The sequence below is a fragment of the Apus apus genome, chromosome 5 (genome assembly GCF_020740795.1).
Source record: "Apus apus isolate bApuApu2 chromosome 5, bApuApu2.pri.cur, whole genome shotgun sequence".
Taxonomy (NCBI): Eukaryota; Metazoa; Chordata; class Aves; order Apodiformes; family Apodidae; genus Apus; species Apus apus.
Window position 1 is genome coordinate 20761453 of NC_067286.1, and position 15972 is coordinate 20777424.

A 15972-nucleotide genomic window follows, 5' to 3' on the forward strand; every position below is an offset into this window, starting at 1 on the left:
AATGCTCTACTGGCTCAACGTGTCAGTCTGAGGTACAACTTGCACTTCTAAGCTTACACACTCTGCACAGTCACCCTGGGAGACCAGAGTAAATGATACAAATCCTGTTCATCAGAGGGAACTCAATGGGAGCTCACAGTATGGGGTGGCTGTGAAGCTATAACCCTTATCAGGCTTCAGATGGGCCTCCCAAGCTCACATGCCGTCCTTTTGTAGACTTTGGGTTTTACAGTGTTTGATTTACCCTATGGTAAATAATGGTGAAATAGAATGCAGTAATTTTTATTACAATCTTTACTAGCTTACTAGATTTTTTAAAATACAGTTTTTTAACACAGTGGTTTAAAAAGCAATTTGATTTTTACTGAGATAATTTTTACTATGAGACAATATTCCATAACTGTAGCCAAAACTGTCATATAGTAATTTAAGACCTCTAAAAAAAAATTATCAAGAATTAAATGCTCCATGTGTAAGCTTTCCACAACAGAGGACCCTGAAGAAAACTGACCCTCAGTGTCTGAATATTTCACTGTTTCTGATACATAGGACTTAAGCCACCACTCTAGTTTAAAGCCAGAGTAATTAGTCTAATTTTATTTCCTTACATCAACATAAAATTAGAGTAATGCTGCTACAAATTAGGGCAAATATTTCTAGAACTACTCAGTAAGATAAAAAATTAAAATGGATAATACAGTGTTCTTGATGGACAGATGCTAACAGCATTGAGTACATGGGAGAAAGTGTTACTCTATCAGCAGTTTCATTAAACTCACTGAAGATAACTGGGGAGTAAGTTATAGCATAAAATAAAGCACAAAGTTACCAGTATCTGGCTGTGTGTTTATCACTACGCTATCTATGATGGGGTTCCTATCCAGATATTATTACACAACTACACATAAGAGACAAAATAAATTAATGAGCTTTGAAATAGAAATATTGAGATAATTGAAATGCATTACATAAAAAGATCTCTTCAAGCTCAAATAACCTTTTCTGCATCAACCATTGCCAGCTGTCTTTTTTATTTCGTTTTCTCCCAGGTGAATACAAATCAGCAGTGTAAATCTATTCAAACAATCTCCGAAGAAATGACTTTTTTGCTGGTGTTGTTAACTTCATGGTTGTCTTTTTGCGCAGTGGTTTCATGGGTTGCTTTTTGAGTTGCACCGTCTTTTTGGGAGTTTGTAGCTCTTTATTAAGGTCAACATGCTTGTTGCAGAAGTACTTGATATTTGCTTCTGAAAGACGTAGGAGAATGCTCTCTGAGAGATCCATACATTGCGCATGGACCCAGTGGCCAGCCCCGCCGGAACATAGGATCATTGCAGGCTTACTGAGTTCCATCGAATAGAAAGGGACCCAGGTGTTAATGTCAATGTTGCAACTGGCAGAGCAGGTAATCCAGTAGCCTGTTTCTGATTCATCTTCTTCATCATCTTCATTGTAAATGTCAGCATCATCAACATCAAAGCTATTGGCTTCAGCACTAAAACAAAACTCTTCCGAATCTTCAAATGGAGTGAAATCTCCAGGGTCTTCAGTGGTTGTCTGACTGCAGATTTGTGCTGTCGGTTCTTCATCCTTGTCCACTTCTGCTTCTTTGCATCTCAAAATGTAGAAGTAGTTTGCATCTGAGTTTAACTGTTTGCTGGCCCCTGGAATACCCAGCAATACAGACCCTTTACCCATATCACAGCCAAACCAAATCCTGCAGTGTTTAATATCTGGTGTCCAGTCTGGGCTTGCCCTTTCAAGAATCTCTATCTTATTATCTTCCAAAACTATGGTGTTACACACCAGCCGTTTCTGATTGTCAGACTGGTAGCCCCCAACAAGGACAAATTCAGTGTCAGTGGTCTGAGACACTATAGCACTTGACACAGATATCCCTCCTGGCAAGATGGTGCAGGTCACAGCTGGGCTGCCCAGTGGGAGATCAACTTTTAGCTTATATAAACTGGGAGACCTGGTGTTATTTTGAAGTGAATGGCCTCCCAGAATGTAGATTGTATCATTTCTGGCAATTGAAACGTGGAAAGCAAGCCCATCTTGAAGCTCTGGAAGTATATATGATGTACAGCATCCAAACTCAAAATCAATGAGAAACACAGATGGTAAACAGTCAACTATGCTGTTCCATTTTTCAGTGGTTCTTTGTGCAAGAGGAGTATATGATCTCCCTCCAAATATAACACTCATGCTTCTTCCTCGGCTATGAACTACACTAATTGTATGCCCGTATCTAGCTTCAGGAACATCTCCATCCAGGTCTTTCTCAATGCATTGGAATGTGGGTTTCTTGCTGTTTTTGTTTACCAAACTCATAATGTAAATCTTATCAGAAAGGTCATTGTTAGGTGTTTTCCCACCATGGATAATATACTGGTACTCATCAGACTCTGCACTGCTTCTGAGCACGCAAAGAGCAGGGTAGCGCAAAGGGGGGAGGTAACAGGAGTCTTTAGAGAACAAGGCAGGCTTCATTTTGAGCTCATTCTGCTTTATATTGAGGAGGAAAACACCAGTGGGACAGGATCTCTTTGGCCATCCTTTCTGCCCAAAAAAGAACATGTGCCCATCAAAATTCAAGAGAGAGAAGCCTGGATGAAGCAAGGATGAATTACTGACAGTTGATACCACCTGCAGCGACATTTTGTCTGATGATTGGGCCATGCTGTGATTAGTATCTGAGGGAAAAAAAACAACACAGAAGAAAGAGATGAAACATGCTTTAGACCCTGTAAGAGTTGTTTAACAATAGTTGAATAAATAGTATTAAAGTTACATTTCAGTTCACACATGGAGACACAAAAAGTGACCTGGTTCAGCAAGTCAGGATATAAATGAAGCTGTGTACCAGTTCCATGGGATTTTGTACCAACTACAGTCTGTTAGCACATAAAACCTGCACACTTGTGTGTGTGGCCACCCCACACTCCACCGTTTGCACTGTGGCAACTTCCCCGCTTTGAGTTTGGCTACTCCCATGGAAATAGGCTGCTGATGCTGGTGGTTCTTGCTTTGATGACTTGGCCCAGCCTGGTCTGGCACTCAGCAGGGCTGTCTGGCCACTGCTCTGCCTGGCCTTGGGCGTGAGGAAACGGGCTGAAGGGAATAGTGGTCAGGCAGCAGGTGAGCAGGGCCATGGAGCCGGAGCAGCTAGCAGGTGAGTCTTCTGGAGGCGTGATTCTGCTCTGGGGGCCCTGGGGTCAGAGGGACCAGCACTGGGGGTGATATAAGATGGGATTCTTTCTGCCCGTTTCTCACCAGGAGGCTCCCAGGGAGGCTTGGGATGCTGGCCAGGTGGCGCAGGCAGCCTCAGCAGGTGGCTTGAGATCTGCAGAGAAGGGTCCCAGGTCCCACTGCCATCGAGGGGCAGCCACCTGCTTGCTCCTTGCTCGTCCCTGGGGACGTGTGCCTGAGGGGATCACTTGCTCCCAGAGACTGGCATCCCTCTTATGGGAAGGGTGGTCCTTTTGTGGGATGCCCAAGGAGCATCTGGCTGGCAACATGCCGTGGTCATGCTTTGCAGTCAGTGAGCTGAAGTGAGTATGTACATAGCCAAATGCAAAATTCAGTTGTACATTTTTCAGGTTTACATAGCAAACAATAAGATTTGTTGAAGACATTTAGGAGTAGACAATGCCAGCTGTATTTCTCACGATGTAGGTATTGCTGAAGAGGCAGAGGTAGAAACTGTTGGTGCCACGGTGAATCTCACACACTTGTGCTGAACAGCCTGCTTGGGCTAACTGTGGCCGGGAGTTTCACTGCCAGGTGTTTTCCTAGTGTGGTCAAATTCTTTATCTTCAGTATTTGCTGTTTGCTCATTCTTTTGTGAGAAGATTTCAAGGAGTATCTTTTTTTTTTACCTGTATGTTAAAAAAATCTCAGAAAGTTTATATGGTCAGCCTGGATAACAACTTGGAAAGAGCTTTGGACAGCACAGACACCAGAGAGGGATACAACTGCTCTGTTCACTGGCACTGTTCTTTGGTGACAGCAGAGTTGTGCCTTTCAGTAAATGTCTTTGCCTTTGCCAAATCCCTAAGAGTTTAAAGGTGAGAACTGGCTTTCAAATACTGTGTTTGAAAAAAAAAACCTAAACAACCTCTACATTTTAAAACCTAGTTCCTTGTTTTGAAATATTTCCTTGCTTCTGCTTTTCATTTTGCAGTTGTAACAAAGCCAAGACATGTAGAGTTTCTTTTTTAAGGAAGGATTGGTATCTTCTACTTATGCAGTACTGTGTGTAGCTTTGGAGCCGGTCCAGGGGAGAGCCACAAAGATGTTTAGACAGCTGGACCACAGCTCTTACGAAGGCAGGCTGACAGAGTTGGGATTCTTCAGCCTGCAGAAGAGACGGCTCTAGGGAGACATTATAGAGGCCTTCTAGTACCTGAAGGTGGCTACAGGAAAGCTGGGAAGGAACAGTTTGGATAGCATTTAGCAACAGGACAAGGGACAATGGTTGTAAACTAGAGCAGGGTAGATTTAGATTAGATATTTAGAAGAAGATCTTTACTGTGAGGGTGGAACAGGTTACCCAGAGATGTGTAAGAGACCCCATCCCTGGAGATAATAAAGGTCAGGCTTGACAGGGCTCTGAGCAACCCTATCTAGTTAAAGATGTCCCTGCTTACTGCAGGGAGTTGGAATAGATGACCGTTAAAGGTCCCTTCCAGCATTCTATAATTCTTTGATTCTATGTGACATCAAAACCAGTGAACTCCGGAACGACTTTGTGTACAGTGAGAGTCACTGTAAAATCATGGAAACCAATGACATTGACTATATCAAATTGCTATTGGTGAGTGTTCTCATGCACAGTAGGAACTGTTGTAATACATTCCTGTACTGCGTGCCTGGTCCATTTCCGGGTATGTAAACTGCTGTGCCAAAATACGGCTCTGCTAGTAAAAACTTCAAAGGTAAGTGAGCCTGGTCAGATGTGCTTAGGCCAGAGCACAGGAAGAGAGTAGGTATAGGCACTACTGAATCTATTTTAAAAATAATCCATGGAATAGCTGTATTCTTGCACATTGTGGAATCACCCAAAAATCATGGTCAAGTTTTGTTCAATTTGTAGCCAGTTCTAATGCCTCTGCCTGAAGGTGGTAGTTTTTTCTACATTTGAGTTTCTTTTCAGAAGTACTGTACTGTATGTGAAGTTCAGTTACAAGTTAATTAGTGAGCACTGTTCTGAGCATGTCAGTGTACACAGCAGGTTGTGTTCTTATTATTTATATGAAGAAAGATTTGCCAGATTGTTTACCCTCGGATGATAAGCTAAACATGGATCTCTGCTGCTTGTTTCTTATATCCATTCAGAAACGGTATTGTTAGAGGAGCTTGCACTAAGCTGGATTTACTGGGTTAGATGTCCTTTGTCTCTTCTTCCATATTGAGTGGTTATTTAGCTTCTTTGATTTTACAGGATCTTTAGAAAATTAATATATCTTCCATACTGAAGATGCCTCAAACACATCTGTAAATCAGTGTTCTATATTTTGTAACAATTTGTCTTTTGTAGTGTTCTACATTTGGTTGCTGGTTTATATTTGAAATCTAACAAGACTATTAAAAATTACAAACAATTTAACTTAATTGTTTGCACTATCTTCCATATACTTCAAGAACCTTAAACATGACAATAATTGGCGTCCACAATGTCACAAACTATTTCCCAAACATTGAGCAGCACTCAGTTCTGTAGGGTATCTATCTGAAAAGATTATTGCAGATACAGATTGGAGAAAAAAGACCAATGGAAATGATTAAAAGTGAGATTGATAGACACACAGAATTTACTGGTTAAATAAACACAATTAAACACACTTCCTCCTTGTCATCTCTTAATATTACTTGAACTTTACATGAGCGAGCAGTTCAGTAAGTAATAGAATATTGAACTGAGATTATCTGACAGAAATCTAGGGTTTGTAAAATATCCCTAGATTACTATGTTTAGGCACTGAGTCATTCCCAAACTGTATTTACTACATATTTCACCTCTGTTGCTGTGCTTCTTATCTGATTAGGCAACAAAAACATTTTGAACAGGAGAACAATGAATAATCAATACTATTGTTCAGTAATTTGAATTCTACCAAATAACGAATGTTTTGATCTTATGAGCTGTAGCAAGCCCAAAGCACCTTTCATTTACACAAAAATAAGGTATTTGAACAGCACTGATTGGACACTGAAGCAATGGCTTGCATGATAGCATGGAGTCTTAGTTGGTGAATGCTTAGTGTTGACCATGAAATTCTGCCATTAGTTTGCAGTTATTTTTAACTTGGCACAAACACAGATATCTATAGTATAATTAAATTTATTTTGGAATTTTGTATATTTGTGGTTTTTTTTCTTTTGGCTGATCTGCAGGCTCTGCCTCTGCAAAATGAAAAAGCATACCCCTAAAAAACAAGTGTTTTTCCCAAATACTCCACAATCAAAATCATAGCCAGACACTCACACAGCTTTGAAGTCCTCCATAAACAAGTCTAAGGAAGGAAATCTTTGTATATTACTTCTCAAAACATGTGCTAGGTCTGTTAACCAAGTTTGCTTTGGGCAAAAAAGTAAGTTAGACATACCTGGCTGACAGGGCCTTTTTTGTGTCCTCCAAAATCTAAGTAACTTGAATTCAATATGAGCAGTTTGAGGAATCTTCTCTGACAGTGCAGGGGGCTTGTTGCATTGAGAGCCAGCCTGATGGAAGGGAATCTATCTGCTTAATTTGTAGTTGTGCTCCTGAGAACTCATTCTGTTGTGGCTAACTGGCTGTGACCGTTTTTTTTTTTTTCGTTCCTCTGCTGTCATCAGATGGCTCAACAAGAAACCCACCAGCCACCAGGAGATTTAACTCTTCATAGTAGAACCAGACTAGAGAGACAGTAGATGTCTGTTAGACTGCCAACGTCTTTGGCGTACACTCCTTTACAATTTATTTGTTTACACTGTTAAACCTGTCACCCTCATGATCTTTTCTGGGATTTTTCAGTGCTATTGGAATATAAAAGTATAATCTAAAGTAATTTTTGAGTTAAAAGGAAAAAAAATTAATAGCTATTCAATAGCTAGTCAATAGTTTCAAGAAAACAGCTCCTGCTGACTTTTGTACTACTGCTTTCCCCAGGAATGCTCCACTGCAAGTAGGTAGTGACATTGAAACAAAGCAAAGTAAATGGCAAATGCATGCAACCCAGTGAATGAGGGCTGACTAAAAGTCCAATTCAAAGTTCACTGAAGTAATTAAGAATGTCTTCTTTCTACTTCAGTGGCATTCTGATCAGACCTTAAAATACTGATAAAACTTTTCACCCTTCTGTGGCATTTTTCATCAGTTTCACAATGCTTTTCTCCAACAAAAAATAATTAGACTTGCCAAGTCCTCTGGGAACATATTCTTTCAACAGCTAGCAGTGCTGGGGCACAGAGGATAAATTACTTGCATAACAACACAGCAAATAAACAGGAAAACCTGGAAAACAATTCAGTCTTCATAGTTCCATGCTTTTGTTTTCCTGGCCTGATTTTACCCACTCCTGAGTTATAACATCTGCTGCACAGTATTTTAGAAATATCTCATCTCCTGCTTGAAACTGCTGTGGGAGCAGAAGTAGAAAAACCTTGAAATGTAATTTTATTAGTACAGTAAAGTAAACATACTGAATGTTTGTGAAAGTTGTCTTGGGATGTTGAATAACTAATGTAGATAGGATATGGTGGTGGTTTTAATCTGAAACACATCAGCTCTAAGGCACTGTGCCCTGTATATGGGCCTATTACTTCTGAAACAAAGATAAGAGTAGACTGTACTGCAGAGCTGAATGCTGAAGAACTTAACTTTCCCCAAATTTAATGGCATTCAAATCCTATCTCTTTCTATTTTCAGTATCGCCTAGATGTTACTGACAAATTCTTATCCAAGTGCTTGACATAGTCTAACCCTTGTTTGGGTCTGTGATTGAAGATCTACTGGCAAAAGAAATACAAATATTTAAATGAAAAATCCCACCCTCCAGTTGTGTTACATTTATTATTTTATACTAATTTTATTCTCCTTCTGCCAGTTGACCTGTCTTCTCTTTAGAAATTCTTTTTCCAATTACTGTGGCTGAGAAGACAGAGAAATTAAAGTTTGTTGTCAACAACATGTCATTTTTGGATGAGGACACGGTCTGTCCAAGCTGTCAGTGACAAACAACAAACTACTTTGGAGGATCTACAGCAAGTAGCTTCAGAGTAATGTATCTACAAGGCACAAGAATAATGTTTGGAACTGCTCAGGTCATCTGGGATTTCCATCCTGAATTTATTTGGCAGACAACCCATGTGAAAATTAATAAATATACATTTCCTTCACAATTTGTGTTTTAATAACTCTGACATAGGTGGTATGTTTTCAGTAGATTGCTTACTGTTACTGAAATGTGCTTGATTTTCTTCAACAATGAATTATTTAAATAATATGTGGTTTATGTCTTATTAATCCCAACAATCCCAAACAATTCCAAATTGCACTGAGATATTGTTAGGCTTTTCAGCATATTTTCTGCCAGTAAAACACAGTGATCTCTGAACTGGAAGGTAGCTGGCTCCCTATGGGTTGCAGTAATGCACTCCAGCTCAGCAGGGAAAGTGAAGGCTGCCTTAATTGTTTCTGTAGGGTTAGCCAACCAGCATGCAAATATTCTGGATATTTAGCCAGAACCTATGAGCTGAAACATTTGAAAAAATGTCAAAGGGTGTCCAGCATCCTACAGTCTTCGATTATCTGTCTCATCTAAAAACATCAGTAAACAGTATTTAATGTGTAAGGGACAGGGCTTTTTTTGGAGGCCTCATTTAAAATAGCTGATTGAATCCAGCTGTGCTTTGACTGTCAAATCCAGGATGATCACAATCCAGGTGAGAGTGAGTACCATGTTTTGGAGGAGTGCTTGGTGCACAGGAAATGTTACCCATATCATATTCCTGCAGGTGGTCTTTAAAGGGAGCAGCAGTCTTTAAACCATTGGGCCACAACCTCCAGCAGTGCTACAGGCACGGGGAGGAGTGGCTGGAGAGCTGCCCAGCAGAGAGGGACCTAAGCGTGTTGATTGACTGCCAGTCAATCAGACTGCATGAGCCAGCAGTGTGTACAGCTGGCTAAGAGGACAAATGGCATCCTGGCCTGCATCAAAATAGTGGGACCAGCAGGACCAGGGAGGTGATTTTACCCCTATACTTGGTCTTGGTGAGGCAGCACCTTGAGTACTGTGGGCAGTTTTGGGTGCCGCAGTATAAGAAGGACATCAAGGTGCTGGAGAGGGTGCAGAGAAGGGCAATTAGGCTGATTAGGGGTCTAGAGAACAGCTCTTACAAGGAGAGGCTGAGGGAGCTGGGGCTGTTCAGCCTGGAGAAGAGGAGGCCGAGGGAGACCTCATTGCTCTCTACAGCTACCTGGAAGGAGGTTGTAGTGAGGTGGGTGTTAGCCTCTTCTCCCTAGTGACTAGTGATAGGACAAGAGAAAATGGGGTCAAGTTGCTCCAGGGGAGGTTCAGAATGGTATTAGGAAAAATTTCTTTACAGAAAGAGTGGTGAGGCATTGGAATAGGCTGCCCAGGGAGGTAGTGGAGGCACCGTCCCTGATGTGTTCAAAAAACGGGTAGACCGTGGTGCTTTGGGAAAAGGTTTACAGAATCACAGAATCACAGAATATTAGGGGTTGGAAGGGACCTCTGAAGATCATTGAGTCCAAACCCCCTGCCAGAGCAGGTCCAAAAAAAACTAAGGGAGATCACTCAGAAAGACATCCAGACAGGTCTTGAAAGTCTCCAGAGAAAGAGAGTCCACAACCTCTCTGGGAAGCCTGTTCCAGTGCTCTGTTACCCTCACAGTAAAGAAATTCTTCTTCATGTTGAGGTGGAACTTCCTGTGTTCGAGTTTGACTCCATTGCCCCTCATCCTAAGTTTAGTGGTCATAGAGGTGTAGGGCCAATGACTGGACTTGATGATCTTGAGGTCTTTTCCAGCCTTAGTGATTGTTGTTTAATAACTTAATTAATGTTATTCATAGTGGCATTGAGAGCACCCTTAACAAGTTTGCTGATGACACCAAGCTGAAGGAGAGAATACTCCAAGGGGACCTTATAGCAATCTTCCAATAAGTGAAAGTGGCCTATGAGAAGGCTGGAGAACAACTGTTCACAAGGGCATGGAACAATAGGACAAGTGGTAATGGTTTTAAGCTAGAAAAGGGTAGATTTAGGCTGGACATTAGGAAAAAGTTATTAAAAATGAGAGTGATGGATCACTGGAACAAGAATGAGGTGGTGGAAGCCCCTTCCTTGAACACATTCAAGGTTAGGCTTGATGGGGCTCTGAGCCCACTTCGTTCTAGTGGGAGATGTCCCTGCTTATTTTAGGGGGCTTGAACTTATATCACCTTTATATGTCCCATCCAACCCAACACATTCTATGGTTCTATTAAATGAATTAAAGAAACCTTCTGATCATGACATAATAGCACTGAAATCAAGCCAGGATCAATGTACTTGCTTGCAATTAAAGCCCTTGGATATATCCCTTAAAAGCTCATATGAGGTGAGCACGAGGCGTGTGTTTTTGACTATAGCAAATGCTGGTGCTGAGGCTCAGTAATGCACTTATGTAATCAGATGCAGCTCCCATCCATGCAATTTGCTGATGCATGAAGTGTGTGCCCTTAAGGTCTCCTGTTGAAGGCACTGGCAAACATCCAGTTGATTTAAACAGGATTAGCTGTTGCAGATTACATTGAATTGAGAGGTGCTGCAAGGAATCTAATATGGAAATTTATGTCCTTTTTAGCTGAAACCTTTTAGTTTGTTCCCATAGCTCAGTTGACCCACAGCTGCTTGTGGCCAGAGTTTGCTGCTGTTGGTTTTGCTCTAGAAGCTCTGCCTCCTTGCAGGTGATGGGTAGCAGGGAGGAGGAAGCAGAAAAGTAGGGCATAACAGTAGAGCAGGGAGGGTTTTCTTCTGCAACTGTAGCTTTACAGATGTGTAGACAAGAAGGAAGCGGTTGACTGCCTTCTGGAAAGTGGGTAACCTTCCTGTGCTGCCCCACTGAAAATGTTTTATGTCTTTCTCAAGTCAGAAATTCCCAGAATTCTGGTAGTGGTAGTGCAGATATGAGTACCCTGGTAACATCTGCTTTTGCTAGCATGGAGGAAGCACAGCTTTCTGAGCCATTCATGAGTGGTGTTTCTGATGAGACAGTGTTTTCAGGGTTGCATAAACAGCTATGGCAGGCTGCCAAAAGGGGCAATCCTGCATCTTTTCCTTGCCCCCACTGTATGTTCCCACTGTCTCTTTGTGCAGACACAATTGTATGGCTGTAAGGCAGATCAGAAAACGTTTATTTAAAACAGGACATACCTGCTTGCTTAGTTCAGTTTTAGGTTTTATATTCATAGAATCATATAATCATAGAATCACTGAATGTCAGGTTGGAAGGGACCTCAATAATCTGGTAATGGTAGTTTATTTTGCCTGGCCAAGAGATGGGCTGGAATGAAAATTGTGAAGAAGGAAAGAGGGTGGTGGTGGCCTTTTTGGTAACAGCCAGTATTTAGGCTTAAATTGATTCTGACTGGGGTCATCTGATATAGGTTTTTTCCCTTTGCAAATGTACTATCTCATTCTTTACTGCTGTAATAATATTGTAACAAATCTGTACTCCTCTAGTTTCCTTGACTCGCTAGTGTGGTAAATTATAGTAAGACAGCAAAGCATGGAAATCATATATTTTAACTGCAAAAGTACTAATCCCTTCTCTTCAGATTGATTTTATTGTTGATAACAATATAGGACCTATGTAACTAATTTTGTTTTAATTAAACCAGCTTCCTAGAGAAAGCTTTACACAGATATATGGGTATATGTATCACATGGAGTGACTTTGATGGTACTACTGTCCTGAGGGCAGATTGGGATGTTAAGAGATAGCTGTTGTGTAGGTCCTGGAATAGGTTGGAGAGGAGACTCTAATGTCCTGAATCACAGTGCACTTTCTCATCATCCTTAGAAGGTAGCAAGCAGCTCTGGTTCTGTACTTTGTCCCTTGACAACTAACTGCACACTTAAGACTTGCCTATATTCCTCCAGTATTGCCTTTCTACATCAGTGGTCAACCCACAAAGATAATTTCTGCCTTGCCTTTACCAACTCACCCCATCCTTAGTGACAGCTTTTATGTTGCTGAACTAGCCAGGCCAGGAAAATTTCCCAAATCAAGCTCTTTAGTGTAGACTGATAAGTAAAATCTTTATGGATTAAAGGTGTTAAAGAAATGCTTGCTGCTTAGTTCTGTATTGTGAGTTGTAGGATTGCTTTTATGAGAGGTTAGTTAGATCTGGAGTATTAAATACGCCTTGAAAAATGTTGTCCAGTTCATAAATTGTTGGTGATTCCAATCCCTGGCAATGTGTGCTTGCATCCCAGAGAACCAACCATATCCTAGGAATATCCAGGTAATTTTCTCCACTATTTTTTTAGAGTAATGTTGTTTTGAATATGCTTCTCTCCCAGTGCATACGCATTGAAGTGCATGCTAGATAAAAATATACAGGCTCAGTGAAACATGTTTAAAACCTTTCAGAATAACTTCCTAATCTCCATACCTCAGGAGATTTCAGGTATTAAATATTAGATTATATTCTAACAGTATTTAGTGCTTGCTTTTTCATGAGACTGACGTTTAGGATTTTCCAATCATAGTTTGGCTAAAACTTTGTCAAGCTGAATTCAGCACTGCATTTTCTAGCTAAGTGTAATGAGTCAAACCCCATTGTTTATCCGAAGTCTTGCTGCACTATTGCTTCTCTACAACTTAAGTGGTGAAATATGTTAAGTGGAGTTTCCCAAGCTCTGTATGAAGTAGAGGCTGCACAGCAGAGTAAGAATTGAGCTATAGCATTTTGCTAACACCTCATCTGGATTCTTAATCTCAGGCTGATGAACTGGTGGCTGGCATTCACTGGGAAAGCTACCATTCATCTTGGTTAAGGATACAACTGTTGCCCCAAATTGCTTATAAATTTTCTAGCTTCCCAGAGCATTTTAGAGTAAAGGAACCTAAGCTTTGTTGCCATCTTTCCTCTGATTTGTTTGTAAGTACTGCAAACTCTTGGTGGTCCAGTTTTTCATCTATTATTTAGAATATTTATTTGCTTCTCCTCATGGGAGTATTATGATGTTCATTTCAGTAGTGTTTATAAAGGACTTGGAGATCCCAGACTCCAGATGCCAAAGAAAAACAAAAGGTTGTTATTGCCATTTTCTTTATTAAATATAGGTCTGGGAGGTTTTTTTTTCTTTGACACTAGCCATATAAATTACTGCAGTCCTTCATATAAAGATATTTACCTCAAATAATGACTGTAATAACTGAACAATAATGAGGAATAGGAGGCATTGCTTCCCTCTGGAACTACCATAATTTGCATAAACCACTCTGAGAGCCTGGTAAACTATGTTCAGCTTGGTCAGTCTACAGAGAGTTTAAAACTGGTTTGCTTTTTGTAAAATATTAGAAAACTTAAACTGTAGATCACGGGGACATGTGTGTGTTCCTGTATTTTCAGAACATTAGCCTTCTTTACAAGCCAGCCATCCAATGCTTTGTTTTCCTGATGAGTTCTGAACAATTCTTGTTCAATCTTATTTAACTTTAAAATTGGGTTGGCAGCCTGTCTTTCGTGCAGTTGATTTGAAATTTTGCTGGAGAATTAGCTTTAATTCCCAAAAGACACTTCTTAATACTGTGGTAAATCAAGAGAAGAAACACAGGAACAGATTAATATCAAGCACTTAGTATGTAACTCATTCTTGCATCTTTATCACGTTTATGTATGAAAACTGGTAATTTACATTTTTTAGTTACGTTGCCACCATGTGAGACAATGTGCCAGTTATCTGTGTCCATGTTCTCACCTGTGTTTTTCTGTTTCTAGTAGCCTGGTATTATGTGTATAAAAATTCATAGTATTATTAACTACTTCACATCACACAGCTCTTAAAATGTATTTACACAGCTTTCATAAGTGGGGGCAATGTTAACTTCAGCATACCTCAAGGAGAGCTTCTTCAGGGCCGTTTCTTCCCTTAGGTAAAGTGATGAAGACAGGTTGGAGAGCTGTTGCTGTGTGACTGAACAAAGGAACGTTCAGGTCCAGAAAAGCCTTTATGGGGTTCCTTCAGCTCTCAGCATTTGACCTTTTTTTGAGACTGGTCCTAGGTTTCCTATGTGACTGTCAAGGTGTGGATAATGGGAGAACAACTGTTGAACAACAGTGTCCTTGATCAATTTATTCATAGGCATGAGCAGTCACATTAAGACTTTCAAAATACATTCCCATTAGAAATCACAGCCAGAAAGGAAGATAAAAAAAAGAAGCACTAGTATTTAATGTTATTTCACTGCTTACTTGCTTTGTGACCTTAGGCAAATCCTTGTGATGCTTTAGTTTCTTCCATCATCAGTGAGATCCCTAAGGACAACTTTCCTTAGTTTGGTTCACACAGTAATAAGGTAGCTCTCTACAGATGTTCAATCATGTTTTGTATGCTTTAGCAAGCTGGGGGAACCTGTGCTATTTGGAAGGATGGGCTTTTCCTAAGTTCTGCATTGATTTGCCAGAGATTTCCATAAAAGAACAGCCTAAGGCAAGTACTTAATAGTACGAGATGGCCTAAGATTAGGGTTGTCCAGCTTGGATACTTTCATGACTTACTAACTGCTGTGCTATGTTGTGTGTGCCAAGCTAATTGATAACCTGAATGAAGGCACAACAGGACATCAGACAAGGATGATCAGACTTTTCAGTCTCCTGCTCTGCAAATAAAATAAAAAGTGGGGCTTCACCTTGGTCTGAGTATTGCTGAAGTACAGGCAGTTCAGATCTGGATCCACATTAATTTATTTTGGCCCTGTTAAGCCAGGTGCCATAAAAAGAAATGTGAGCTACTTACTACTCACCTACAATTATTTTTACCACAGCTTTGCACTAAAAATTATGTCCTCATCTTATTGCAGAAGCACTGTAGTTTTCAGTTACAGCATGTGGCATACTTCATTGATTGGCACTCAGAAGTCTGTCCTGTCCTTGTCCTTCAGGCAGAACTAAGGGTCAGTCACAGCAGAAAACCAATGGAATCAAAGCTGCCACAGAAATAATCTTGTAGCAACCTTCTGTCTCATCCCAATAAAAAATAAAAGACAAAGGAGTCACTGGGGGATGAGATAAGGGGACTGAACATTAGGTTCTGGTCTTCTTTATGTATAATTGATACACTGGGGATAGCTCCTATTGTTACCAAACAGGACGAAAAGAACAACACCGCTGCGATGCACATAAGCAGAGACTTCTTTATTATGCTGAGGATACGGAGGATAACTCCACCTAGCGTATCCTAAGTTGCATTACAATCAGGAGGTTTTCACATGTTCAATTTCTATTGTACAAATTATTTAGCATAAAAATGCATTTAAGGCTTACCTTCAACTATTCATTAAATTTAACCTTTACATTGATTGATCTCTTATGATCTTTTGAGTTACATAATTTCATGTATATTCATTTCTAACAAAAATCACTGGTCACCTATACTCACTGTATTGTTTGTAGCTCCTGATATTCATATCAGGATGGTATGGGTAAGGGGATCTCCAAGCAGCGTAACTGGTTACTGTGACCTTGGCCACGATGTGATTGTTTCAAGATTAATTATTGTATTATTATTTCCACTGGAGCTGCTTTAACATAATATCTTATTCTTCTTGACTTTATAGTTCCTAGCTAAATATAATACTAGACCCTAGTTACTTGTACCACCTGCTTACTTCTTGTGGTTTCTGTGACTGCTGAAGTAAAACACAATCACACACAAACCCCCTGCCACACCCTGTATGATTCCCTTGAGATCAACT

General features: G+C 40.4%; 2 protein-coding genes across 2 annotated transcripts in view; one reads left to right on the forward strand and one right to left on the reverse strand.

The window, feature by feature from the left end:
• Positions 1–1074: 1074 nt before the first annotated feature.
• On the reverse strand, positions 1075–2682 carry RAG2 (recombination activating 2). Its single transcript, XM_051621505.1, has one exon. It carries the CDS (start codon positions 2680–2682, stop codon positions 1075–1077), a length of 1608 nt encoding a protein of 535 aa, XP_051477465.1.
• Positions 2683–14310: 11628 nt separating this feature from the next.
• IFTAP (intraflagellar transport associated protein) overlaps positions 14311–15972 on the forward strand; it is a 48045-nt gene continuing 46383 nt past the window's right edge. The window contains 1 exon segment of the mRNA XM_051621094.1: positions 14311–14401. Coding sequence (XP_051477054.1) covers positions 14311–14401 — 91 coding nt within the window.

Coding starts and splice junctions, on each gene's coding strand:
- RAG2 (XM_051621505.1), bottom strand. CDS start 2,682: ATGGCCCAATCATCAGACAAAATGTCGCTGCAGGTGGTATCAACTGTC.